The sequence below is a fragment of the Microtus oregoni genome, unplaced genomic scaffold (genome assembly GCF_018167655.1).
Source record: "Microtus oregoni isolate MIOR12 unplaced genomic scaffold, Mior012 000028F_ref0000031, whole genome shotgun sequence".
Classification (NCBI taxonomy): Eukaryota; Metazoa; Chordata; class Mammalia; order Rodentia; family Cricetidae; genus Microtus; species Microtus oregoni.
Window position 1 is genome coordinate 2,504,008 of NW_024543087.1, and position 26,799 is coordinate 2,530,806.

The window sequence follows — 26,799 nt, forward strand, 5'->3', positions numbered from 1 at the left end:
TGAGGTGCAGGTTGTATTTTTAATGGGCCTTGCCATTTCTTTAATTGTAGGGGCAACCGGGATGGCTGGGGATCTCGTTGCCACCAAAATCGTTGAACTGTCCAAAAAGAACCGGGGGCTGATGGCAGAGTCAGAGAGTGCGAAGGCCAGGGTGAAACAGCTGACTAACCGCATCCAGGAGCTGGAACACGAAGTAAGGGCCCAGGCTGCTCTTCCTCGGAGGGGACTCAGAGGGCCACACTTGGAGGTCCCAGGGCATAGTTTTTGCAGTGAGTTCCCCAGTTTCTGCCACATCCAGAGAGAGGGCATATGACAGACAGCCAGGGGTCACTCTGGCTGTTGAGAGGAACCTGGCATGGTGTGGCTAAGGGAAATGGAAACAGAGCATGGCCCAAACTCCGTGTCTCCATCCCCCACCCACCAGGAGGCCACGGTGGCAATCCTGCTGCTGGGTTTGCTGAGAGATGAACGATGTGGCCGCTTAGAACAAAACCTGGTGTGTAGGCGGCACTGGATAAACATGTGTGTAATCAGTTCCCAGAAACCCCTGCTCATCTGAAGCCACAGCCAGGACTAGTGACCCTGCCATGTTTGATATCTCCCCTTTTGCTGTCCCCCCCCCCCCCCCCAGCTAACCACAGACCCCCGCTTCTCCAGCAGGGGCACAGCCCGTGGTTCTGGTTCCTTAGGAGTAACGGGTTCCTCGGACTGGAGGGAGCCGGGAGTCTTTCCTGAGTCTGAAGTCTAGTCCCGAGGCCCAGCATGGCCTACCTGGTCCTCACACTGGCACTGAGCAAGAGTTTCTTCATTCTGGGATGCATTTCTGGAGTTTTGGCTCAGGTTCTGGGCCACACACTGGAGGACTAGAGAAGGCATGGAGTCTTCGGTTCTGGGAGATGGAGCCACGTGGGCGAAGGCAGGAGAGCAACACCTGGCAGGCAGCAGCGGCAGGAGTGGCTGGAAGGGGCGCACCCAGCAGGCCAGAAATTGTGGGCACAGTGTCCCTTTAAAGGGCCCAGAGGTTTGTAGTGCAGGGTCGGGAGAAAGCACAGGAGACCAGCATGGCCTAGCGCTGAACAGGATGCTCCCAGGGGCATGAGAGGGGGCCGTGCCCCAAATCAGTGGCCACCACTGAAGGGTCAGCTGCCTGGCTACCTGCAGCAGGCTCCGTCACATCCCTTATCTTTCCTGTAGCCCAAAGTCTACATCCTCTTTATTCTCTGTCTCCACGGCTGAGAGGATGTCTTGGGGTTTTATTGCTGTGAAGAGACACCTTGACCATGGCAACTTTTATAAAGGAAAGCATTTAATTGGGGCTGGCTTATAGTTTGGTCCGTTGTCATGGTCATGACAGGAAGCGAGGCAGCATGCAGGCAGACGTGTGCTGGAGGGCAACTGAGAGCTCTACAACCCAATCCACACGCAGCAAGAAGAGAAAACAACACAGCCCAGCCGGCAGTGACACTCAAGGCCACACCTCCCAACAGTGCTGCTCCCTACTAGTCTATGGGGCCATATTCATTCACACCACCACAGAACTGTGCCGTGCTTATTTACGAAGGTCTTAGTAGATTCTCAGGGTGCTCTGCCGGGGCAGCTAGGGAGCAGGGCTGACCACCAGCCAAACATCTCCTGCCACAAGTAGCTTGCAAAGGGCATCCTTTCCATCAGTGGTCACAAGTGACCCGGGGGCTCAGATGCCAGGGCAGGGGCCACACACCCAGCCACAGCAGGTACTTCAGCTGGCTGTGCAGCTGCGAGCAGAACCAAGTATTAGAGCCAGGTTTGCTTTTTCAGCTGCAGATGGCACCAGCCAGGCCGCCGGCCAAGGGGACCACTGACCCAGGAGCCAAGCCACTGAGGACCCAGGCGGGAGACAGAGCCTTGGTAGGAGTTCTTCTCTGTGCTGAGTCTGTGAGGTAGCCATCACCTGGGCCTCCCCTCCCCGTGCGTTCTCAGGTACCTGCCATGGTCCCCCACCCACTGCTCAGCCAAGGACTCTTTTCTACTGCTGTGGCCACCTCAGAGTGGCCCCAAGGGAACCAAAACCCAGGCCCTCTCTAAGCCCTGTGGCCAGGATGCTTGGCAGAGGGGAAGGAAGGCTCGGCTGAGCCGGTTTCCGTGGGAGCTGGGGGAGCTGGTAGAGCTGGGGCCTCCAAGACCTGGGGACATAAGATGGGGGTGGGGAGGGGGAGGTTGGTCTACCTAGCTGCCTGCTTCTAGGCATCTGTAGCCCCCTCATGGGGAGACACCCACAAAGCCTAATCCAGGCAGCAGGTATCCTCCCAGCTGCTCAGAGTTCTGTTCCTTTCCCCTCCAGTTTGTAGACATGTACATGTATTTGTGTGTGGGGGGGAATGTGTGGGGTGCGCATGTGTGCTTTATACACATGGAGCCCAGAGGACCACCTTGGGTCATCCCCAGGAACGTCAGTCACTCCTTGGAGACAGTTTCTCACCAATTAGCGCCCGCTGGCTGGTTGAAGTGCCCAGCTGGATTAGACTGGATTCTCCTGTCTCTGCCTCCCTGGCATTGGGACCACCAGCTTTCACCATCGTGCCAGCTTTTTACATGGGCTCTAGGGACCGAGCTCAGGTCCTCACAGTTGCAGCTTACCAAACGAGCCGTCTCCCCCACCTCCTGTGCCAGGCACTGCAGTGTTGGGGGCCCCTGGGCAGCACTGCAGATTTGCAGATTCATCCCCCAGACCCCCTTTTTTTTTTTTTTAGCTAATGAATAGGCCACAAAAACGTAGGCCATTCATGTGCCAGGTGGTGGCGCACGCCTTTAATCCCAGCACTGGGAAAGCAGAGACAGGTCGATCTCTGTGAGTTCCAGGACAGCCAGGGTTATGCAGAGAAACCCTGTCTCAAACAAACAAAGCAGGCCATGTAGATGTAGTTCCAAGAGAAGGTGAGCGGGCCCTATGTGGTTTTCAAGGGATGTAGAGCACAGCTCAGACCGAAGTGCATCAGAGTCCCCAGAATGTCCCAGCAGCCACACCAGTAAATTCTCAGGAAGCCAGAACAGCTGCTACAGAGGGGACCAAACCCCAGGACTCCCAGCTCAGTGCTCCTTCTCCTGTCTCTTGTCCCCTCTTGCCCATGCCTCGGGATCAGACCACAGCTTCCTAATCTTGAGAGAAATTCAGTCCTGGGTGTGCAGCAATGGGCCCCTCGGGGTGTAGGGATAAGTGTGTGAACCAATGTCGTTGATGGGGAGGCAGCTAGTGTGCTCTTGGTGGAAGTGGATAATGTCCTTTTTTAATATTACTTTATAAATAATACCAATAAAAATTCCCACTTCCTCCCCCTCCCACTTCCATCCCCACTCCCCCCTCCCACACACCCTCCTCCCCACGCTCCCTCCAGTCCTAAGAGAGAGCAAGGCACCCTGCCCTGTGGGAAGTCCAAGGCCTCCCTGCTCCATCCAGGCTTAGGAAGGTATGCATCCAAAGAGAATAGGATCCCAAAAGGCCAGTGCATGCAGTGGAGACAAATCCCAGTGCCATTATCATTGGCTTCTCTGTCTGCCCCAATTGTCAGCCACATTCAGAGGGTCCAATTTGATCCCATGCTCCTTCAGTCCCAGTCCAGCTGGATTTGGTGAGCTCCCATTAGCTCAGGCACACTGTCTCAGTGGGTGGACCAACCCCTCGTGGTCCTGACTTCCTTGCTCATACTCTTCCTCTTCCGCTCTTCAGCTGGACCTTGGGAACTCCGATGTGGGTCTCTGTCTCCTTCCGTCGCTGGACGAAGGTTCTATGGTCTGACTGTGGGACAAGGCCAGTTCAGGCACCCTCTCCTCCACTGCCCTGGGTCCTAGCTGGGGTCATCCCTGTGGACTCCTGGGAACCCTTCCAGAGCCAAGCCTCTTGCCAACTCCAAAATGGCTTCCTCAATTAAGATATCTCCTTCCCTGCTCCCATATCCATCCTTCCTCCATCACAACCATCCCACTCCCCCAAGCTCTCCCCACCCTTTCCCTTCTCCCCTCTCTCTACCCTTCTCCCCTTCCCTCTACCCCTCCATGCTCCCAACTTTTGCATGGTGATCTTGTCTGCTTCCAATTTCCAGGAGGATCTATATATGTTTTTCTTTGGGTTCACCTTATTACTTAGCTTCTCTAGGATCATGAACTATAGGCCCAATGTCATTTGTTTATGACTAGAATCCACTTACGAGTGAGTACATACCATATTCTTTTTTAAAAAAAAGATTTATTTTATTTATTTATTTATTAAGTATACAGTGGTCTGCCTGCATATGTCCCTGCAGGCCAGAAGAGGGCAGAATATTTCATTACAGATGGTTGTGACCACCATGTGGTTGCTGGGAATTGAACTCAGGACCTTTGGAAGTGAAGCCAATGCTCTTAACCTCTGAGCCATCTCTCCAGCCCCATCATATTCTTTTTTTTGGGGGGGGGTCTGGGTTACCTCACTCAGGATGATGTTTTCTATTTCCATCCATTTGCATGCAAACTTCAAGAAGTCCTTGTTTTTTACCGCTGAGTAGAACTCTAATGTGTAGATGTGCCACGCTTTCTTCATCCATTCTTCCATTGAGGGATGGAAGGTTGTCTCCAGGTTCTGGCTATTACAAATAATGCTGCTGTGAACATAGTTGAACAAATGCTTTTGTAGTATGATTGGGCATTTTTTGGGTGTATTCCCAAGAGTGGTACTGCTGGATCCTGAGGTAGGTTGACCCCCAATTTTCTGAGAAACCGCCACACTGATTTCCAAAGTGGTTGCACAAGTTTGCATTCCCACCAGCAATGGATGAGTGTTCCCCTTGCTCCACAACCTCTCCAGCATAAGCTATCATTGGTGTTTTTGATTTTAGCCGTTCTGACAGGTGTAGGATGGTATCTCAGAGTTGTTTTGATTTGCATTTCCCTGATAGCTAAGGAAGCTGAACATGTTCTTAATTATCTTTTGGCCATTTGGAATTCTTCTGTTGATAATTCTCAGTACCCCATTTTTTAAATGGGTTATTTAGAATTTTAATGTTTAGTTTCTTGAGTTCTTTATATATTTTGGAGATCAGACCTTTGTCTGATGTGGGGTTGGTAGGCAATGTGCCGTCCTGCCAAAGAACACTTCCAACCTGCCCTTGGCTTACCCAGTCCCTTGAGGTCCCCTGACTTGAGCTACCCTGTGTAATATCGTCAGGACCCTTGTTAGCCTGACAGGATTATCTGCCTTGTCACACAGGGATCAAGCCCTGAATTCTGTCCACCTGGGGCTAAGAGGAAAAGTAACGGCCATGTAAAGGGAGTGTGATGGAACTGAGAAACAGGTCAGGCCTGAGCTGGCAGCAGGAGCTTATCCTCCATCTGCAAGCTAGCAAGTCGAAAAGGTGCCCTTGACCATGCTCTGGTGAAGTGGGTGGTGAAGGCCTTCCAGGGGGAGCAGTGCCTTCCAGCATAAAGGATGGGAACCAGAACATTCTGCATAGCTGGCTCACCAGGGTGTCAGTTGGATAGCATTTGGTTGGACCCCAAAGCCCACAAACAGGAAAAGGACAATGAACCAACATAAAACTGGTTAGGGAGGAGCTAGGCAATGGTGATGCACGTCTTTAATCCCTGAGCCTGAGAGGCAGAGGCAGGCCGATCTCTGAGTTTGAGGCCAGCCTGGTCTACACAGTGAATTCCAGGACAGTTAGGACTGTTGCACAGAGAAAACCTGTCTCAAAAAAAAAAAAAAAACCCAAAATCAAACAAACAGGTTATAAGGCACCCAGGGAGGGCTCTCAAGTGCCCTCTGGGGTAGAGGTCTCAGAAGGATTCTGTAACCATCCTAAGGAGCCTGAGTCTCTGACAGAAGAGTGTGCCGGATTACAGATCTCATCTTGTCCAGGTCAGGTCCTTTCCCTGTCGTCTGCTCAAAGACAGAACAAAACCTTGTCTGATCATTGCACCCAAAGCCTGCTTCTCACTGCATGTTCCGGCCCCAGTCTCCTCTGGAGTGCAGCTGAAGGCCTTCCTCTCTGTAAGAAGTTCAGAAGGTTGGGCTGTGAGCAGTCAGCAATGCCTGTTCCCAGAGCACCGTGGCTGTTCCTTCAGAAGGGGCCAGAGCAAAGCCTGTGGTAGCTGGAAGGGATAGTGGGCCCCATTCCCTGGCCTCTCTAGGATGTCGGCTGCTCACCCAATCCAAGGGGCCTTGGCTCACCTCCCGCGGGCCTCCCACACTCCTGAGGCTAGTGTTGACCACCTCTGTGGTGAGGAGCTGGGGCAGTGGGCTTCACAGCCTGGCTCTAGATCCAGATGTGCTCAGCATCTCACACTCTGAACAGCTAGCTTTCCAGATGCTGTCAGATCCCAGAGCTACCGCGTGCTCATGCCCTCCTGCAGTACCCGAAGCGGGATTGCCAAGACCCTACGGCTCATGGCACGAAGCCCGGAGCAGCAGGAGAGGATGCTTGCTGCCGCTCAGCCAGGCTGGATATTTAAACACAACTAACAGAGAGAAGAAAACGTGAGTGGCAGGCGGCCACAAGGGCAGCAAGTGTGCATTTTTTCAAGGATCTGTTTGCATTTTGTGGAATTCTCTACTCTGTAAATATCGTCCTCGTTGATTTTATGCTTTGATCCTGGCAGCGGCGTTGATGCAGTCAGGGACTACTGGATCCCACCGCCAGGCCCGATTTCTGTGGCCACTCCTGAATCCCACGGCCAGCCCCGATTTCTGTGGCCACTGCTTTGCTGTAGGTGGCCCCAAGTTCCACGGAGGTCTGCAGACTTGATCTGCTGGGCCTTTCCTTCATGCTAACATTTACGCGTGTTTCTCTTGGTGTTTGCTAAAGAAAGCAGTCACCCTTTGACGCCACCCTGCATCCCTGAAACCAGGCCCTTGGTCCACTGGGGCAGGAACATAGGTCTCAGCATGGCCTGATGAGTACTTAGCATGCTAACCAACCTCACTGTTGCCACGACAGTCTGTAGCAGCATTGGCAGCCGAAGCTCTGATTGGGAGACTTGGCCAGGACAGCAGTGGACCAGGCTTCTAATCCCTCTGTGCTGTCCCGACCCTGTGCCTGCCAGGACAGCAGAAGGACCGGGGTTCTAATCCCACTGTGCTGTCCCGACCCTGTGCCTGCCAGGACAGCAGAGGACCAGGGTTCTAATCCCTCTGTGCTGTCCCGACCCTGTGCCTGCCAGGACAGCAGAGGACCAGGGTTCTAATCCCTCTGTGCTGTCCCTGACCCCATGCCTGCCAGGGCAGCTTTGCCCCCCACCCCCGGATTTGATTTTCATCCACCGAAAGGGGGTTAACTTGATCATAGAGGTCGCAAGAAAATCCACTGAGACAGAAACAGGCATATATGTATTTTTACATTTTATTTATTTATTTTATGTGTATTGGTGTTTTTCCTGCATGTGTATCTGTGTGAGAGCTTAGGATCCCTGGAAGTGGAGTTACAGACAGTTGTGAATTGCCATGTGGGTGCTGGGAATTGAACCTGGGTCCTTTGGAAGAGCAGCCGGTAATCTTAACTTCTGAGCCATCTCTCCAGTCCTGACAGTATATTGATCATGTATTCCCAACTTGTGCCTCAAGCATCATTATCATCATAGAGACAGGATCTCACTGTGTAGCCCTGGCTGTCCTAGAACTTGCTGTGTAGATCAGGCTGGCCTTGAACTCACAGAAATCCATCTGACTGTGTCTCCCAAGTGCTGGGATCAAAGGCGTGTGCGACTACGCCCAATTCAGACAATAGTTTTTTAAGAGAAAAGATGAAAAGCAGATGTCCCTGAGTTCCAGCATGTGTCTTCCAGGGCTGTTGTTTCAAGCCACATTCCATTAAAGCAAACACAGAGCACCCCACTCTGCTGGCGGATTCATGGCCTGTGCTGGCAACTCCAGCCGCAGAAGAGGCCCTGAGCTAGAGAGTTAATGTGCCTGGTGAGCTGGTGTGGCTTTCTGCAGATGAACGGAGGATGCTCTTAGAATAAGCCTGTCTCAGGGCACAGCAGAGTATCTGGGAGATGTGGAACCTGCTGCCTCCCCTAGATGCTCCAGCTTTGGCCACGCGTGTGTGTGTGCAGTACACAGAGCACACAGATCAGCCCTGAAGCTGGACTGTCCCTCTCCACCCTACATAGCCAGGTAGCTCAGGCTTCTTACGCTTTACCTCCCACCCACCTCAGCATTGCATCTCAAGGCTCTGGGGATTTCTGAAGACTCCAGCCCTTGACAGACAGTAGCCCTGACTGTTATTACTACATAGGCCATAGTGACTACTTCCTCTCTGTTCTTCCGGACCAGCTGGAGTCCCCAGAGGTGAAAGCTCTGCAGGAAAGGCTTGCAGCCACCAACCTGAAGATGAGCGACCTGCGCAACCAGATCCAGTCCGCGAAGCAGGAGCTCCGCGTGGCCCAGAAGGTCTCTCAGAGTCAGGGCGTGGGAATTCTTACGTGGCCAGGGTTGGTCCTAGGAAAATCCTGACTTCCAAAAAGTCCTGCCCTCTGGCTTCTCTTCCAAAGCAGGTGGCCTTTCTCCTGCCTCTGCTAGGTCAGCTCTGCCTGGGGGCAGGATGACTGGCTACCTGGGGGCTGCCCACTGCCCTGGGATCTGCCTATGGACTGAGATTAGATCTGCCCACGGGGAGTGGCCTTGGAGCCTTCCCTGCACGCCCCCCCCCCCCCCCCCCCCCCCCGCTGTCCTGTGCCCTGGTAGACCCTAGATTTCCACTCAGCGTGCTGCCTGGCCACCTGCAGTGTAGACAATGAACAGAGAATTTGTGCCCTGAGAGCTCCTTTCAGAGGAAATTGCTCAGGTGTAGTGTATAGGCCCAAGGGCCAGCTGACTGTTGATATTGACATGGTAAATTCTCTGGCATGTATCCTCCTTGCTGGAACCACTTAGCCTGGCCAAGAGTTCCAAAACAGTGTTCTGTTGTGGAAACAAGGGCCGGAGACTCGGCCGGCTGGACGGGGGTCAGCTTGGTGACATACGGAGGGTATTAGTTCTACCCCAAAGCCTTGAGACAGGCCTGACCTCATACAACTTTGATGGCCACTGGTCAGATCTTCCCGAGACAGAGCAGCCTCGTTCGATTCTTCTGTGCCTCCAAGAGACTCTTGGCAGTGACTGTCACAAAGGGCCAGGCCCCGCAGCAGTTCCTGAGCCAACAGGAGTTCTGTGATAACAGGCGTGTGGGCTCTGTGGGGCAGGACAGTGCTGGAGGTCACAGAGCCAAACTGACCTGTGACAGCCCAGCTCTGAGGTGCGAGGAAGGCCATACCAAGGGAGCCGCCATCGGGAACCCCACCCCAGCTCCGAGTCCCGTGCAGTGAGCGGCAGGAAGGACTGGGGGGGGGGGCTCACTCCTGTCACGGTGAGCTCTGAGCCCCTTGCTTTATTTCAGGTTCTGGCCAATGAAGTTGGCGAAGACGTAAACATCCAGCAACTCCTGGCCTCACCAGGGACCTGGAGGGGGAGGGCTCAACAAATCCTAGTTTTACAGAGTAAGGTGAGTGAGAGTCTCCCAGCCCTGAACAAAAGGCCCGAGCGCCCCCCAAAACACCGCCCTGGCCCACAGCACGTCCTTGCAGATTGCGGGTTTCCATCCTCCTCCACCTGGTGTTCATTTGTTATTGCGTGCGCATGCACATATGTAATGCTTTTCACGTGCCTGGCCTCGCGTGTGACTAGCTTCTCTATGGGATTGTTTTCCCCAAGTTCATGTAAATTCGCGTGACTGCTCTAATGGTAGGCTTTTTCCAGTCTTGTCCCAGAGACTCGCAAATCCCCTTTAAAAGGTTTTGGTAACCAATAAAACAGCCTGGTCTCCCTTCTTGTTTTCTGAGTGTTTTGCCACATACCAGAGGAAGTGAGCAAAGGCAGCTCCAGAGCCAGCCCTCTCCTTAGCACCTGTGGGTCGGCACTCAAGTTCCTGTCTCTGCCTCAGTTCCCACATCTGGCACCTGTTCCCCCGTCCCTTGGGCTCTGGCAGAAATGGCCATGTCAGCATGCGTGGGGCAGAGGTTCTCAGCACAGCGCCATCCTGGCGGTGTCACTGGGCAGTGGTTAGCCAAGGCTTGCTGCCCCACCACCCTCATTTTGCCTTTAGACTGAGAAGCTTGTGGAAGACGTGGGGTTCCCTCAGTTCCTCAAGCATACCACCTACATTCCCAGGCGCCAGGCCCCCACCCTGCTGGGTGGCTTTTCCCGTAGGATCTTTTGTGAAACCCTTGAAGCCAGCATGAGGGTACCCCAAAACTTTGGGATCCTAGAGGCGTGAGCTCAAGTCTCCTTACCTTTAAGTGCCCAACACATGCCAGCTCAACGGATCCCCCACCACTGTCACTGAGCTATGTTTTTAGTGTCCTATCTACTGCCACGCCGCCTTGAGCTGACTGCATCTGATTCGTGGTCTAAGAGACACACTGGAGAGGAGCCTGCCTCTGGCACGGGGCTGGGAAAGCTGACCATCTACTTAGAAGTTAAACTAGATCCCCGCCTCTCACCCTGTAAAATATCAGCTCAAAATGTATCAGAGATCTCAGTGTAAACACTCAGAAAATACATAAAGAACTCATAACCAAGGAACAAGTAACTCATTTTTAAATGTAGAACGATTTCCACATACACTTCTGAGAAGAAGGAATGCGAATGGTTAGCAAGTGTGTGTGTTTGTGTGTGTGCACACGTGCACAGAGGCAGAGACGACATGAGGTGTTCCCTCCACCATGTTGAAGGAGCATCTCTTTCTACACACAGAGCTCAAGGACTCAGCTAGTCTAGCTAGCCAGCTTGTCCCAGGGCTCCCCTGTCTCTGTGTCTCAGGTGGTGGGATTACAGGCAGGGCTCCACCTCCATGCCTGCCCTGCCCTTCGTGTGGGCACTGGCATGGCGAGCCATCTCACCAGCCCTCACGTGTTTTAAATAGTTGACATCCTTAGCTTTAGGGAAATACAAATCAAAACTGAATTAAGACTCCATGTCTTCTAGTTAGGAGCACGTCATGGAGAAAATCACCACGCTGGTGAGGGCGTGGGAACAAGGAGCGTTGTGTACCATGGGATCCTGCACATGGTTCTTGTGGCCACCGTGGGGGTCCCTATAGAGGGACTTCAGAAAGCTGACGCTAGAGCTACGGTGTGATGCAACTCTGGGTACCACTCTGGATAAGTACTCGAGGAGTCTGCTCAGCACACAGACACCTGCTTACTGAGTGGTCGCAGTCTGGGTGCCCATCCGTAGGTAAAGCACAGACTTGGACCGTGGAGAGAGATGTGGCGTGCATAAACCGTGGCGTCTTAGCCATGAATAAAAAGCAGCAGCATGATATTTGCCGGAAATGGATAGGACTGGAGATGGTTGTGTTAAGTGTAACAAGCCACACTCAGAAACAATGTTTCGTGTTTTCTCTCCTAGAGGATTTTTTTAAATGACCTAAAAGATGGGCAGTGAAGAGAAGGGAACCAGGGAGGGAGGGGAGCCAAGTGCCATTCAAACAGGTCACAAATGTAAGGGACGGTTGCAGAAAAACCACTGTTTTGTACAGTTACTGTAAGTGTTGAAATGTATAATAAAAATGAATGTTTGATTTAAGAAAGAAAATCACCCATGGCTTTTGTTAAAATATGGCTTCCAGGCCCTTCCTGCCCCCAGAGCCCTGCATCTTGGTCTGAAGTGAACTCCAAGACTTGTCTTTCCAGCAAGAACTTAAGGGGCTTGCTGGGCTCAGGTGGGTTGGGGTGCTGAGCCCCCTCATTGCAGCACCATGCAGAACGTACCCTCAGGCAGACCCATATTCCTAACGGGACTGAGATTCAGAGGGTCCAGGAGCCTGGGACAGCCACAAGGAAGGGACCTTTCTCACTGAACTCCTTGGACAGCTCCCCCATTTGCAGAAGATCTTCCTAGCCTGGGCCCATCCTGTGCTACACCCTGGAAGGGCGGCTCCACTTTTAGTCCGGCAGACTCCTCCAAGGCACCCAAGTGGCAGCCCCCTGGCTGTGCACTGTGGGACAGCCAGCTTTGCCATCCTCAGGTCCGAGAGCTTGAGAAGCAACTGGGGCAGCGTCAGAACAAGACGACAGGCTCGTTGGGCCCGGAGCCGCTGCCTGTCGGTTCAGACCCACGGAAGCTGACAGCACAAGAGAAAAACCTGCTGAGGATCCGCAGCCTAGAGAGGGACAAGCAGGAAAGCTGGGAGGTGAGGCGGGCCCAGCCATAGGCATCAGCACATGGGTGGGAGGCCCACAGCACCCATCCCTCACCCTGGGCCTGTGGCAGTGTGAGGAGATGCAGGGTGTCCTGGTCGCTGTCCCTGTGGTGATGAATGTCTGAAAAAGTACTGTGAGGACAGAAGGGTTGGTTTCAGCTCTGTCAGCAGGGAAGGGTGGTGGCAGGAGTGGGAGGCAGGGGGATGAGTGTGCTGCAGTGTGCCTGGCTTCCTCTGGGTCTCCGCCAATGGGATGCACTACCCACATTCAGGGTGGGTCTCTTCTCCTCTGCAAACACCCTCACAGGCATGCCCAGAGTGTGTCTTCTCGGTGATGGTGATTCCAATCCAGACAGCCTCACACTGGATCACTTTCCCAGGAATAGAATGGGGGCGGGGCCTGAAGGAAGCCCACCAAGCTCTGAACAGAGTGGGCGGCCAGTGCTCCAGGCTCTGTCATCGCTGACTCGAGTGGCCCTCGCTCGGCCCGCAGCACCGGACAGAGGCTTCCAACAGTCCCACGGGAAACCCCATCTGCCTGTGCCGGGATGCCGGGAACTTTATCATAGCCTCGTCAGCTGCATATCAGCCATCTGTAGGGCTGGGCACACTGGGTCCTGATGAACCTCGTATGCCGGCATCATCACCAAGGCACTTTGATTTGTGAAGAGACGTGGTCCCCTGAGCTTCAGACGAGTGACATGGTTTAGGGGGAGGGAGGTGATAGGAGGGATGAGAGCCTGTCCTCTTTGGGGTTTCTATGGCTGTGAAGAGGCACCATAACCTTGGCAACTCTTATAAAGAAAGACGTTTAGTTGGGGCTGGCTTACAGTTCAGAGGTTTAGCCCATCATCATCATGGTGGGAAGCATGGCAGACGTGCTGGAGGAGAAGGGAGTTCTACGGCTGATCCATTGACATCAGAAGTCACTGTGATACAATGGCTAGGCTTAGCTTCTGAGACTCACAACCCACTTCCCAGTGACAGGCCTCCTCCAACAAGGCCATGCCTCCTAATAGTGCCACTCCCTGTGGCCAAGCAGTCAAGCCCATGAGTCTGTGAACAGGAATGGCTTTCGTTCCTATTCAAGCCAACACAGAGGCAGAGTGACAGTCCCTCCGAGATGTGACCAAGGACTCACACCGAGGTAGGAAACTGACGACGGCAGACTGGACACATGGGATGTGGAGGGTGACTCCGGGGACAGGGAAGGGAGATGTGGGAAGAATCATAAAGAACCCGCAGGATCAGGAAGGCAGTTTTACCTGCGCCTGGCTGCAGTACACGCTGTCTGTGGGAAGACGTTTAGAAGGGATTGCCTGAGTCACAATGGCCATGGGAGGAGACAGGTCCTAGGCCCATGTCGTCCTCTGTCCAGGTGGTCACGAGAGCCTGTGGAGCAAGAGGTGAGCAGTGGCCCCCGCCTGTCCAGAGCTGGGTAGACCCATCATGTCCTACCGCTCTACTTGTCCATGGTCTTTAGCTAGGCTGATGTTGTTCCAGCCATAATGGACCCAGGAAGAAGCCATTTGCTGCCCCGCCCACCCTAGCAACTCTGAAGGGCTTAGGTGGCCTGCCTGGCCTCTGCCTCTGCCTAGCCCACCTCTGCCTGGCCTCTGCCTCTGCCTGGCCCCTCCGTGACCTCTAGCATACACAAGACTTTAGCTCTTCTCAGCAGCTCCCATTTCTGCTCAGCTGTCCCCTCCCCCACATCCCAGTAGGCAGCAGTCTCTCTCCCAGGCTTGGGGGTCGCTCCATAGGAACAGCCTCACCCAGCTCCTGCCACAGCACACACAGTAGGCCCACAGGACATGTAAGAATGAGGGCATGAGAGGCTCTATAAATGCATGAAGTGTGTGAGCATCTAGTTCATATGGGACAGGACCAGGTGCAGAATGCAGATTGGATTCCCGTCTCTACACTGTAGGGATGTCGCAGAAGCCCTGTTAGCTGTGCGGCCCCTTGCTCCCAACAGTAGTCAGCTCCCAACAGCACTGTGTTTCTGTTAGAAACCATAAACACAACACAAGTAAAGTGGACGCAAGCCATTTTGGTGAAGAAACGAGTTTGGTAGGCAGTGTGGCTAGTTGTAGTCATGTGCTGTGTGTGCAAGAGAGCATGTGTGCACGCATGTGTGTGTGTGCACATGTAGAGTTCAGGCATGTGTGCACGCATGTGTGGGTGTGCACATGTAGAGTCCAGGCGTGCATGCACGCATGTGCGTGTGTGTGCACATGTAGAGCCAGGCATGTGTGCACGCATGTACATGTGTGTGCACATGCAGAGTCCAGGCGTGTGTGCATGTATGTGCGTGTGTGTGCACATGTAGAGTCCAGGTATGTGTGCATGTATGTGTGTGTACATGTAGAGTCCAGGCATGTGTGCATGTATGTGTGTGCGCACATCTAGAGTCCAGGCATGTGTGCATGCATGTGTGTGTGTGTGCACATGTAGAGTCCAGGCATGTGTGTGTGCACATGTAGAGTCCAGGCGTGTGTGCATGTATGTGCGTGTGTGTGCACATGTAGAGTCCAGGCGTGTGTGCATGTATGTGCATGTGTGTGCACATGTAGAGTCCAGGCATGTGTGTGTGCACATGTAGAGTCCAGGCGTGTGTGTGTGTGTGCACATGTAGAGTCCAGGCATGTGTACGCGTGTGTGTGTGTGTGTGTGTGCACATGTAGAGTCCAGGCATGTGTAGGCGTATGTGTGTGTGTGTGTGTGTGTGCACATGTAGAGTCCAGGCATGTGTATGCGCATGTGTGTGTGTGTGCACATGTAGAGTCCAAGCATGTGTACACGCATGTGCATGTGTGTGCACATGTAGAGTCCAGAAGACAATTGGAGGACTCACCTTCTATTCCTGTCCCAGAGATGAAGCTCGGGTTTCAGTCTTCTGAGCCATCTTGCCAGTCTTCACGTTGTTTTCTAAGTCAGGAGAGGCACACTGCTGTCCCTTAGAGCTGTCTGCCACGTGCCCATCAGGAAAAGGGGGAGCCGGGTCTGCCTGCGGTTGGCCCTGGTGCTATCCCTGGTTCCTGTGACCTTCCACAGCTGCCCCTTCCAAGTCTCCCCAGTCAGTGGGAACTGGGCTACCCTGAACTACGGCACGGGCTAGCCTCGACTCTCACTCCCTAATTACAGAAACTGGCCAGCGAGCGGGACACCCTCCTGACAGAGCTAGAAGAATTGAGAAGGAAGTTTGAGGGCATGCGCTCTCGCAACAAGGTGCTGTCCAGTGAGGTGAAGACCCTCAAGACCCAGATGGTGACCCTGGTGGAGAAGGGCAGGCATGACGATGAGCTGATTGATGCCCTCATGGTATGCAGGCAGGGGGCGTTGAGAGCAGAGACACCTCAGATGCTTCCTACAGTAAAGTCCTGCCTCTGGGACGCAGCCTCCCAGAGTGCCTGAGGGAAATAACCATGACCCTGGTGCTCTTGACCTTGGGACCCCAGAGGGGATGGCACTCTGTAATGGAGTGAGATAGGGGGCACCCACCTCTAGGGTCAGTCTGCCTCTGTGGGCACCTCACTGCCGGTTCTGTGCCCGAGGCGCTCTGAGTCTCTGTTTTCTCCTGAGGTCTCCTGTCCCAGGTCATAGTGTCGTTCCTCTTTGCCCCAAAGCAAGGAGCCTCTGTCCTTAGAGCCTCCCTGGGGATATGTCCAGGGTGCAGGCCTCAGGTCAGGTGCTGATGGGCTCCTCACACAGCATTGCTGGATCCGTCCTTCCTCGCACTCACGTGTGTGCCTACCAGCTGGGCACGCCCCCCCCCCCCCACCGAACTGCCTTCTGGTAACTAAAGGGTCACTTTTCCCATCTGGCCTTCTTGGCCCCAGTCTCCCAGGAGGAAATCCGAGGCCAGAAGGCATCAGAGTTGAACCTTGAATCTGCAGGAAGGATACTCCTGGTTCTCAGTCGGATAACTAGTGTCTCCCGCTAGGGAAAGTCAGATGGCTCCGGGTAACGAAGCCAGCTGCCCCTGTCCTGTCCTTTCCTACCCAAAGTAGTCCAAGGCTGCCTCTACCTGTCCTCTGTCTGACCCTCAGGACCAGCTCAAGCAGCTTCAGGACATTCTGGGAAGCCTGAGTGTGCAGGAGGAATCGAGGCGCACATCCCAGCACCACCTGGACCAGAAGGTCAACAGTGAGGCCCAACGGAGCAGCAGCCTTGTGGCCCAGCTGCGGGCCATGGTGGCTGAGCGTGAGGCCAAAGTGCGGCAGCTGGAGCTGGAGATTGGGCAACTCAGTGTCCAGGTGAGCCAGGTGCCACCCAGGCCAGCCTGTCAGTGCCCGGCTAGCAACTCAGTGTCTAGGTGAGCGGGATGCCACCGGGGGGGGGGGGCGTCAGTACCTGGCTAGCAGCTCAGTGTACAGGTGAGTGGGATGCCACCTGGGGGGGGGGGCGTCGGTGCCTGGCTAACAGCTCAGTGTACAGGTGAGCGGGATGCCACCTGGGGGGGAGCGTCAGTGCCTGGCTAGCAGCTCAGTGTACAGGTGAGCGGGATGCCACCTGGGGGGGGGGGCGTCAGTGCCTGGCTAGCAGCTCAGTGTACAGGTGAGCGGTATGCCACCTGGGGGGGGGGGGGGAGTCAGTGCCTGGCTAGCAGCTCAGTGTACAGGTGAGCGGGATGCCACCTGGGGGGGGGGCGTCGGTGCCTGGCTAACAGCTTAGTGTACAGGTGAGCAGGGTGCCACCCAGGCCAGCCCATCAGTGCCCAGATAGCACTTTCTACCTCTTTGCTCTCAGGTCAGCACTGGCCACACTGGACCATCCTGGGTCCACGTGGACCCCTTGCGTCCAGCAGCCTTCTGTCTAATTCTGTATTCACGTTTCCTTCCTAAAACACAAGCCCTGTCTGTGGGCCACACCACCCTGAGCATGTGTGATCCCTGCTCAGCTCAAAGCCACCCCTGGCTTCCTGTCACCCCCACCTTCACCAGGGCCAAGAGGATCCAGACTCCTCCCAGCTTATCCTCTCCCGTCTGCAGCTGTGGCCCCCACCTTCATGATCCATGTGGGAGCTGTGTTCCAGCCATGCTCACGCTGCAGTCAGTAGGATGGCCACACTTCTTTTTTAATTAAAACTCTTTTAAATCTTTGACAATATCATACATGTATGAAAGGTATTTGGTGTTGTAGTAAGAGCAGCAGGGCTGTGTCCCGGCACCTGGCCACCCGTAAGGCTAGCTTATACCCGAAATAATTACATGGAAACTGTATTCTTTTAAACACTGCTTGGCCCATTAGTACCAGCCTCTTATTGGATAGCTCTTACATATTGATCTAACCCATTTCTAATAATCTGTGTAGCCCATGAGGTGGCTTACCAGGGAAGATTTTAACCTGTGTCTGTCTGGAGTGGGAGAATCATGGTGACTCCTTGACTCAGCTTCTTTCTCCCAGCATTCTGTTCTTTCTACTCCACCTACCTAATTTTCTGTCCTATCAGAGGCCAAGAAGTTTCTTTATTACTTAACCAATGAAACAACAGATAGAAAGATGACCCTCCTCCATCATTTCCCCTTTTTCTGTTTAAACAAAAAAGAAAGGCTTTAACCCCCTAATGGGCTGGGCTTATCCCTACAATTTGGGCTGTTTTCATAACCTCCATTACCCTCTCCCACTCTGGCTCTTTCTTCCCAACGTGTCTCCCGCTTTCTTCTTTTCTGTGTGTGTATGAGACCACTGAATTTAATTAGGGTTGCTTTAGCATTAAGGGAGGACAACTCACCAATGGCTACAACACTGAAGAGAGTTGAGTCCTCAGCAACCATTGGCTGTCAGGAGTTCCCGAGAGGGGTGTGGTCTTATGAGCCCCTTCCCTTCTCCTGCTGGAGCGTTGGCAAGAGGGCAGCAGCAGTTGTTTCTTAGCTCCCCTCCCGTCCTCATTATGCTCTTCCTGCCCCTGTTCTTCACGATCGCTGAACCCCCGAGAGGGGGGTGCGGGTGTCTCATTTAGGGATAAGCTCTTGGTCACTCGTTCTCAGCACTTTGACCAGTTGTGAGTCTCTGACTGTCACTTATCGCAAGCAGAAGCTTCTGTGACCGAGGCCGAAACCCACACTAAACTGCGGGATAACCCGTGTGGAGGGCAGTTTGGTACCATGTCCATTTAGCAAAATAGCAGAAGAAGATCTGTCCCTACAGTCTGTGACCTCCCCAGCCATGGGCTCTCCCCATGTTTACACTATCAGGCTGAATTCCAGCCTGGGGCGCAGGCTTCAAATCCAATCAAAAATGGATTGGTTGCCCCCCAAGTCACGCCACTATAGGCCAGTGGGCACATCTTGCCTGGCAGGCTAGTATCACAGTGACCTTTGGTGACTCTTCCACCCCCAACAACCTCCTTGTCACCTTCTGGCCCCACGGCAGCTTCCAGCAGAGTTGACACTCCCAGCGTTCCCCGGGCTTGATTTCTCTGTGTCCTACAACCAGAGTAAATCGTGTCTTCAGCAGTAGGATCTTACTGTCTAGTTGTGCTGGACAGCTAAGAGCAGTGTTGAAAGGCCTGTGTTGTTTTGGGAACCTGTGAGGTCTTCCTGATTAACAACATGGAGGGAGGTGTCACCTGCCCAGCAGGGCAGTCTTCTTCCAACAGCCCGTGGCTCCTAGAAGCAGCAGAGTCCACCATGCAGGGCGCCTCTCTTACCCTTTTTTAAAATTGTGGTATATTTTAATTGGCTTATAAAATAGTATTTTTCCATATTGCTTTTCATACATCCTTGGTTTCCGTTACACCACCACCACCCCGTGCCCCATTCCTGCTTAGTCCACATTCCATCCAGATCCTGAGCACATGTCCCAACTCTGGCCACTTCCCCTCCCGTGTCTTCCCATCACCCCTCCCCCTTCTGCAATCTCCTCAGTCCCTCAAATGTCTCTGCACATATATTTCTCCTTCCTCTCTCATTGCCTTGTCCTGGCCACCTGCTCCTTAGGATGCAAGAGCCCATGAGCCCCTCCAGGAAGCCCGGGTCTCTCTCTGCTGGGTCTGGAGCCTCTCTTAGCTCCCCAGATCTCCTCAAGCGAATGGAGGTGGGTCCCTTCAGACCTACCATGTGGGTGGAGGTGGGTCCCTTCAGACCTACGTGTGGGTGGAGGTGGGTCCCTTCAGACCTACGTGTGGGTGGAGGTGGGTCCCTTCAGACCTACGTGTGGGTGGAGGTGGGTCCCTTCAGACCTACGTGTGGGTGGAGGTGGGTCCCTTCAGACCTACGTGTGGGTGGAGGTGGGTCCCTTCAGACCTACGTGTGGGTGGAGGTGGGTCCCTTCAGACCTACCGTGTGGGTGGAGGTGGGTCCCTTCAGACCACCGTGTGGATGGAGGTGGGTCCCTTCAGACCTACGTGTGGGTGGAGGTGGGTCCCTTCAGACCACCGTGTGGATGGAGGTGGGTCCCTTCAGACCTATGTGTGGGTGGAGGTGGGTCCCTTCAGACCTACCGTGTGGGTGGAGGTGGGTCCCTTCAGACCTACGTGTGGGTGGAGGTGGGTCCCTTCAGACCTATGTGTGGGTGAAGGTGGGTCCCTTCAGACCTATGTGTGGGTGGAGGTGGGTCCCTTCAGACCTATGTGTGGGTGGAGGTGGGTCCCTTCAGACCTACCGTGTGGGTGGAGGTGGGTCCCTTCAGACCTACCGTGTGGGTGAAGGTGGGTCCCTTCAGACCTATGTGTGGATGGAGGTGGGTCCCTTCAGACCTATGTGTGGATGGAGGTGGGTCCCTTCAGACCTATGTGTGGGTGGAGGTGGGTCCCTTCAGACCTACCGTGTGGGTGAAGGTGGGTCCCTTCAGACCTACGTGTGGGTGGAGGTGGGTCCCTTCAGACCTACGTGTGGGTGGAGGTGGGTCCCTTCAGACCTATGTGTGGGTGGAGGTGGGTCCCTTCAGACCTACCGTGTGGGTGGAGGTGGGTCCCTTCAGACCTACGTGTGGGTGGAGGTGGGTCCCTTCAGACCTACCGTGTGGGTGGAGGTGGGTCCCTTCAGACCTAAGTGTGGATGGAGGTGGGTCCCTTCAGACCTACCGTGTGGGTGGAGGTCACAGAGCAGCTCTGTCCCTTGTTTCCTTCTAGGACCCCAGGTCCATCAGAGATGCCAGGGCTCTGACCTCTCTCAACTCAGACCAGCACTAATTGACTGGCCTGCTGTCCAGAGGAGCCTGGGGCGGCAGGCTTGGCCGAGGGAGAACTCTGGGCATCAGGCAGGTGGGGGACATCGTCCTGCAGTCTTCATTCCTGGTGTCCGGAGTGCTTGGAACATTCTAGAATTATCACCTTCTGTTCTTGTTCCTGGTCTCCAAAAGAGGCCACCACCCAGTTGGGGGCCAATCTCCCCTCGCCAATGCAATTGCATATTCCGGTTTTCTCAGAATCCCTGGGACCATACCATGCCAGGCTGTTAGAAGCCACACTCACTGCATTGATGGTGGCCCAGCCTCCCGCTAAGGATCTGCTGGTACACACAAGAGAGGAAGAGGCCAATAGAGGGAGGAGCCTGGGAAGCTCCACTTCCACACAGCCACTGGCCCTCAGACTGAAGTCCAGGTGTGAGGACTGAAGATGGCCCTGACCTCAAGTCATACCCTGTGTGGGGCCACCAAGGATAGACGTCAGCTCTGACTTCTCTGTGCCTCTGGCCCCCACTGCCCTCACACCTCCCTGTGGCCCTGGCCTGCACTGGTCTCATCTGGAGCCTCCTCTGAGCAGAGGCTTTGTGAGCTGTCATTGTCATGCAAGCGGTGCCTTGGCGGCCCAGGCCAGCATTCACCCTGAAGAGCAGCTTCTTTCATAACCCAGGAGCTGGAACTGGAAACCAGTCAATCCCGCCCCCTGCCCTCTCCCGGCTGGCACCAAAACCCTGACATCCAACCCCACATCTGTTCCCTGCAGTATCTCCATAATAAAGGAGGGGGTGAAGGGGCCAGCCCCACCCATGCCAGGTTCCCTGAGGACCAGACCCCAGTAACCAGCTCTCCAGCCTCAGCAGGCGATCATGTCGGCAGGCTAGGATCCTCTCGGTAAGGAAAACACAGGTTGAAGGGATGGTGAGTGACTGCGTAGTATTCAGAGAAATGGTGTCTCCCTGCTTCCTCTTATGGAAAGCCCCCTGAGTGAAATTTTGTTTTGTTTTATTTATTTTGAGACAGGGTCTCACTAGATAGCCCTGGCTGGCCTGGAACTCACAGAGATCCTCTTACCTCTGTCTCCAAGTGCTGGGATAACATCATGTGCCACTAATGTCTGGCCTTTTTGATTTTAACACAGGGTCTCACATATCCCAGGCTGGCCTTGAACTTGAGATGTAACCAAGAATGACTGAGCTCCTGACTCTCCCGACTCTATCTTTCCAGTATTAGAATTACAGATAACACCAGTTCATGCAATACTGAGAATCAAAACTAGGGTCTTGTGCATGTTAGACAACCAAACCACACCAACACACATACATACAATACACACACCATACACCATACACACATTACATACCACACACAACACATGCTGCACACAACAAACCACATACAATACGCACACCATACACCACAGCACAAGTACACACCCCACATACCACACACAATCCACGCACCACACCACATACCACATACAATACGCACACCATACACCACAGCATACACACACACCCCACATACCACACACGATACACACACCACACACATGCACACTCAGCAATGTTTGAATCGCTTGCCCTGCTGCCGAGCCACCTGCAACCCTCTCCTATTCTATTGACTTCCTGTGGCAGGAAGGCACCAGCAGTCCTGGGTTCCATCACTCCAAGCACTTGCCGGGAGTCCCTTGTCCAGCTTCTTGTGCCAGCCTAGGGTCACACTTCCTCCCAAGTCTCCCAGACTCACTGCTGTTGGGTTGCTTGAGGCTCTGTTTTATCTTAAAAGAGGAAGGACATCTGGTCCATGGGGAAACTGAAGCCCACATGGCCTCCTCCACTGGCCCCCTATATCCCTGTCCACTGTGTGGTCCAGCAGTGCCCACTCCTTCCCTGCTGATGTCCCTGTCTGCCTCCACACAGCTCTGTGACCAGCCTGGGCCACACACTGGTGGAGTCTGCTCTCACGAGGCCTTCCCTGCCTAGTCCCCATGGGACCTCACCCAGGTAGGAGCATAGCATCCCCAGCTCTGGAGCTTCCCACCTTCCCATTCAGGGATGGAGGACTGAGGCCAGGCAAAATCCAAGCATTCATGGAGGGTTACATAAGGCTGGAGAGGCCTGTGGCGGGGCCACCTGATAGGGTAAACAGCTTCAGAGCCAGACCTTGGCCCTGACAGGCAATCTGGGCCTCTTTCCTGTTACTAGGGAGTCAGCCCGGCCCCACCTTCCACAGCCTTCTCTTACCCGCTGAGAATCTTTCTCCAGGGGAGCACCCCACATCATGTGGGTCCCCACATTCAGTTACTGATATCCCCTTGGCTCTCTAGCCCCCTGTTTGTGGATAAAGCCAGGCACAGGGCTTAAATGCACCCTTTGTTCTTCTTGTGGGCTCATGGACAAAGGATGGTTTGTCTTACGCACTATCCACTGGAGACGCCTGCTGCCAGCGTGACCCGGCCCCATGCAGGTCATCTCGGGATCCAGGCAAGGCCTAGTGGGCCTCCTCTCACTTGAGATTTACCATGTGGCTATAAACAAGATGGTTTTCTCTCTCTGGACTACTGTCTCCCATGAAGTACCTGTGACACTTTGAGTCAGGCATTGACACTTGACACTGGCAGGAATTGATAGACCCAGGTGCACTGCCACTAACAACTGAGTGGGTCCGAGTGGTGGCTGGGCTTCCTCCCCTCTGGCCACCCCAGAACCTCTAGATGTCACAATCCCTCCTGCCACTGTATAAGGATGTTTATGTCTTCCAACTTAACATGACCTCTGCCCTCTACTCTGGCCCCAGGTTCTTGGACTCCCCAGAACAAAAGGGCTGGCAGGCACAAGCTGCAGAAATGAAGGCCCTCTGGCAAGCCGCCGAGGTGGAGCGCGACCGCCTGAATGAGTTTGTCACTGTCCTGCAGAAGCGGTAACACGGGACACCCAGCCAGCTCTCTCCTAGGCCTGTGTGGGTTGGGACTAGCTCCCTCCAGGGCCCACAACTCTGGGTTCTGTCCTCCCTGGAGAACCCGTTCCCAGGGACAGCCCTGTTTTCTGTGCACCCAGAGGGCCTGTCAGGTGGTAACCTTGGAGGACTGGTTCTGTAGTGAGAACAGTCAGCCTTAGTTCAAGGGGTGTTAAGCTCTGTGACATGTGGTCGTCCTGTCAGCTGCCCGAGAGTCTCGTGGGAAAGTGACAGCCTAGCCCGATGCTGGCAGTTGCTGGGCACAGGAGGGTGGCTGGGCTGAGAAGGTGAGGTTCTGAGAGGCAGGAAGCCAGCGTCCAGCCGCCTCCAGAGAGTTTCTGACAGCTTCCACTCCAATCAGGCCGTGCCCCTGCTAACATGGCCTGGCTGGCCATCACTGAAGGTACCCAGGCCAGCACATAGGCCAGCCATGGAATCCATTCTGAAAAATATGAGGGACACCACCAAGCTCCTGTCCTCGCCGCAGTGTTGTGTGTCAGTCACTGCTCTGTGGTGACTGGTAACAGGAGCCAGCTCTGCCTCAGCTGAGGAGGGGGAGACCTGGAAAGCTTTGGAAATGCTGAGGAACAGAGCAGAAGGCCCGAGGAGGTGCAGGGGTCTCGATAGCGTGTTTTCTGGAAGTTCTAGCCCCCACCCACCCCCAAGAGAGAGCAGCCAGACTGGTGGTACCCCAAGTACTCACGGAATTGGGGGAGAGGGCTTGCTTCCAAGGGAACTGGGGTGGCCAGTACAGAAGCAATGAAGAAACACCTGCTTTCTCTGTGACTGCGTTCAGTGGCGAGTGGAAATGTTTGTCCTCCGTCTGGGGCGTTGGCCCCCGTTTCTCTAGGTTATGTCTGTATTGGAGGGTGACCTGGTTAACTGTTGCTGCAGAACCTGCCATCCTGACTTAGGGGTTTTAAGTACAATAGTTGGTCCTTTTGAAATCCTGTGCCTCACTGGGAACTGCCCCACATGATGGCAGCTGGGGGCACCCCCTTGGCCTCTCTCTGCCACAGGTGGAGCAGGGTGACTCAGTTTCCCTCCCTGTTGCCTTTTTCTTCACCTGAAGTGGCCTTGGGCCTAGAGTGAGGCAGGAAATCAGCCAGGATATGTGTTAGGGGGCAATGGCTGAGAATCACAGTCAGCCATCGGAGCCCCCTGGTTCATTCTGCTGCCTGTGTCACTGTGGGGCTCTGCAGGACTGTCCTCGGGATCCTCAGCCAAGATATATGTTGACTTCCAGAGCATCACCCTAAAACCAGGCTTCCCGTCCTCAGAGCCCAAGTTCTTTCCCAGCAGTTAGCCCTGGCGTGATTTCATGGGCACCCATCCTACAGCTTCTGGCTGCCTCACCCCATCCTCACCTAGTTCCCAGCCTCTGTTGTCCTGAGGAAGGTCCTGCAATCAGCTGGGATACCCTTACCCCAGGGTAGAGTAGGAAGGGTCCTGGCTGGCACGAGCCGTAAAAAGCCGGGTGCACTGACCTCAGCTGGCTCTTCCTTCTCTTCAGATCTGGACCCAGAGTCTGAGAAATAAGTTATTTCTTAGATTTTTATCCATTTCTCTCCTTTAAAAAAAGTTATGGTTTTTATCTATTTAATTGTGTGTGCATGCATATGTACAGGAGTGTGTGAGTGTGGTGTGTATGTGTGTGTGTGCGCGTGCGTATGTGTGTGTGTCTGTGTGTCCATGTGTGTTTGCATGTGTGTGTGTCTGTGTATGTGTGTGCAAGCAGGTGAGAGAGCATGTGCCAGCACAGGCATGTAGAGATTAGAGACCCTGTGAATTCCGGGGACCTGGCTGAGGCTAGAAGGCTTGGCTACAGGAGGCTTTACCCGCTCAGCCGTCTCCATGGTCCCGTTTCTCTTCTTGTTTACAGAGAGCGGGGAGAGGTTGTCTTCCATGCAAAGGTCACTAAGAAAATCTCTCTCTTTGGTTTTTTGTTTTGTTTAGTTTTGGTTCAAGCTTGAGCTCATGGCCTCCTGCCTGTCACAGGTGTGTGCGGTAGTCAGCACAGCTGGGCAAATGTTGGCTCTCTGAGTCTTTGGTTTTTTTTTTTTTTTAAATATTTTATGGTACCTTCTTGTGAATGAGAACTTAAGAGAAATTTAAGGCATAGGATTCTAAAAAGATCGGTAAAACCTATTTTAATAACTGTATTTTGTTGCTTCTGGTGGTGTTTAAAATCTAGTTTTTGTTTGTTTGGTTTGGTTTGGTTTTGTAGCCCAGGCTGACCTTAAACTCCTGGTCCCCCTGCCTCTCTCTCCCCTTTGGATTCCTTCTTGCTTGCCTTTTTCTTTTAATAATTTTAAGCGTACTTAGTTCCATTATTGTTTATAGTTTTCATTTGTGTGTAGGGAAGAGAGGGCTGTCATCTGTCTGGGGACAGGGTGTGTTGGCGCTAACTTGTCACCCCAGAGCTGGGGACGAGGTCTGAGGCTTGCTGGGCAGGCCGCTGAGTCTGCTTGGTCACCTTCAGGCCAGTGAGAAACCCTGGCCATTGAAAAAAGTGATGGTGCCTAAGGGTGGACAACAAGGTTGACCTCTGGCCTCTACATGGGCATGCACAGACACCTGCACACTCGCACACACACGCACGCACACACACACACACTCTCTGGGAAACTCACATCATACTTGACCGTTGTCCACGATGCCAGCCATCGGTCCCGTAAGTCCGGGAGTGTGAGCAGAATCCGCAGTTAAGCAGACCACCCACATTCCTGAACGAGCAGAGCAGAGCAGGAAGGAGAGCCCCTCCGCCCCCACGTGAGCATCACTGTCCTGTTTCCACTCCACGAGCAGAGTGACAGTAGCCTTGGATTTGTTTGTTTTTAAATTGTTAATTTGTTATAAATATTTAAATAGCTCCATACATTATGCACAAGCTCTGCTTATTCTGCTCACTGGTACCCTGTGGGTCGCTCTCCTCCTGGAGAGGCAGACTAATCACACAGTTTCCCAGCTGATTGGACACGCCTCTCTCTATCTGAGTTACTGGTCTCTAGTCTGCAAACCCTTTCTTGTGTTAGATGTTCGTTTCTGTCCTCGTTTTATTTTGTCTGTTTGTTTCTAAGACAGGGCCTCAGTTTCTTCCTGGCGTCTGCCCCATTCCTTTGCGGTACTCGCGTCACAGGGCAGCCTAGGGAAGGCCATTCTAGATGACTACAGAGCTCAGAAGAGCTGTGGATAGGCATACATGTCTCCCCACACAGGCTCAGCAGGAAGTTGCGAGTCCTCATGGGAGAGCTGTGGCTAGGCAGGACATACACATCTCTCCACACAGGCTCAGCAAGAAGCATGTGAGTCCTCATGGGTTTGGGACATAAGGTGTCAGCCCCAGGCGCCACCACCACTCCGTCCATTTGCATGGCTGCAGCCACCTTCCAAGGCCAGAGGGCCATCCAGGTGGCACCCCACAGGGCAGGGCCTTGGGCTTGCTGCAAGCTCTATTGAGTAGACGGACCAAAGCGACCTTGCTCCCACTGCTAACCGCATCCAGACTAAGCTGTCTATCATTTTCTATCTC

General features: G+C 53.9%; 1 protein-coding gene across 4 annotated transcripts in view; it reads left to right on the forward strand.

Moving 5' to 3' along the window:
* Window positions 1-26,799, forward strand: part of Ccdc13 (coiled-coil domain containing 13) — a 38,949-nt gene that overhangs the window by 7,838 nt on the left and 4,312 nt on the right. For 2 of the 4 annotated variants that reach the window (XM_041676772.1, XM_041676776.1), the window contains 10 exons: window positions 51-193; window positions 1,798-1,887; window positions 8,279-8,395; window positions 9,381-9,485; window positions 12,012-12,176; window positions 15,330-15,506; window positions 16,235-16,441; window positions 21,076-21,203; window positions 22,232-22,315; window positions 23,109-23,231. In XM_041676772.1, coding sequence (XP_041532706.1) covers window positions 51-193; window positions 1,798-1,887; window positions 8,279-8,395; window positions 9,381-9,485; window positions 12,012-12,176; window positions 15,330-15,506; window positions 16,235-16,441; window positions 21,076-21,203; window positions 22,232-22,315; window positions 23,109-23,231 — 1,339 coding nt within the window. The remainder of the gene's footprint in view (window positions 1-50; window positions 194-1,797; window positions 1,888-8,278; window positions 8,396-9,380; window positions 9,486-12,011; window positions 12,177-15,329; window positions 15,507-16,234; window positions 16,442-21,075; window positions 21,204-22,231; window positions 22,316-23,108; window positions 23,232-26,799) is intronic. The other 2 variants (XM_041676773.1, XM_041676774.1) reach the window with 2 other exon arrangements.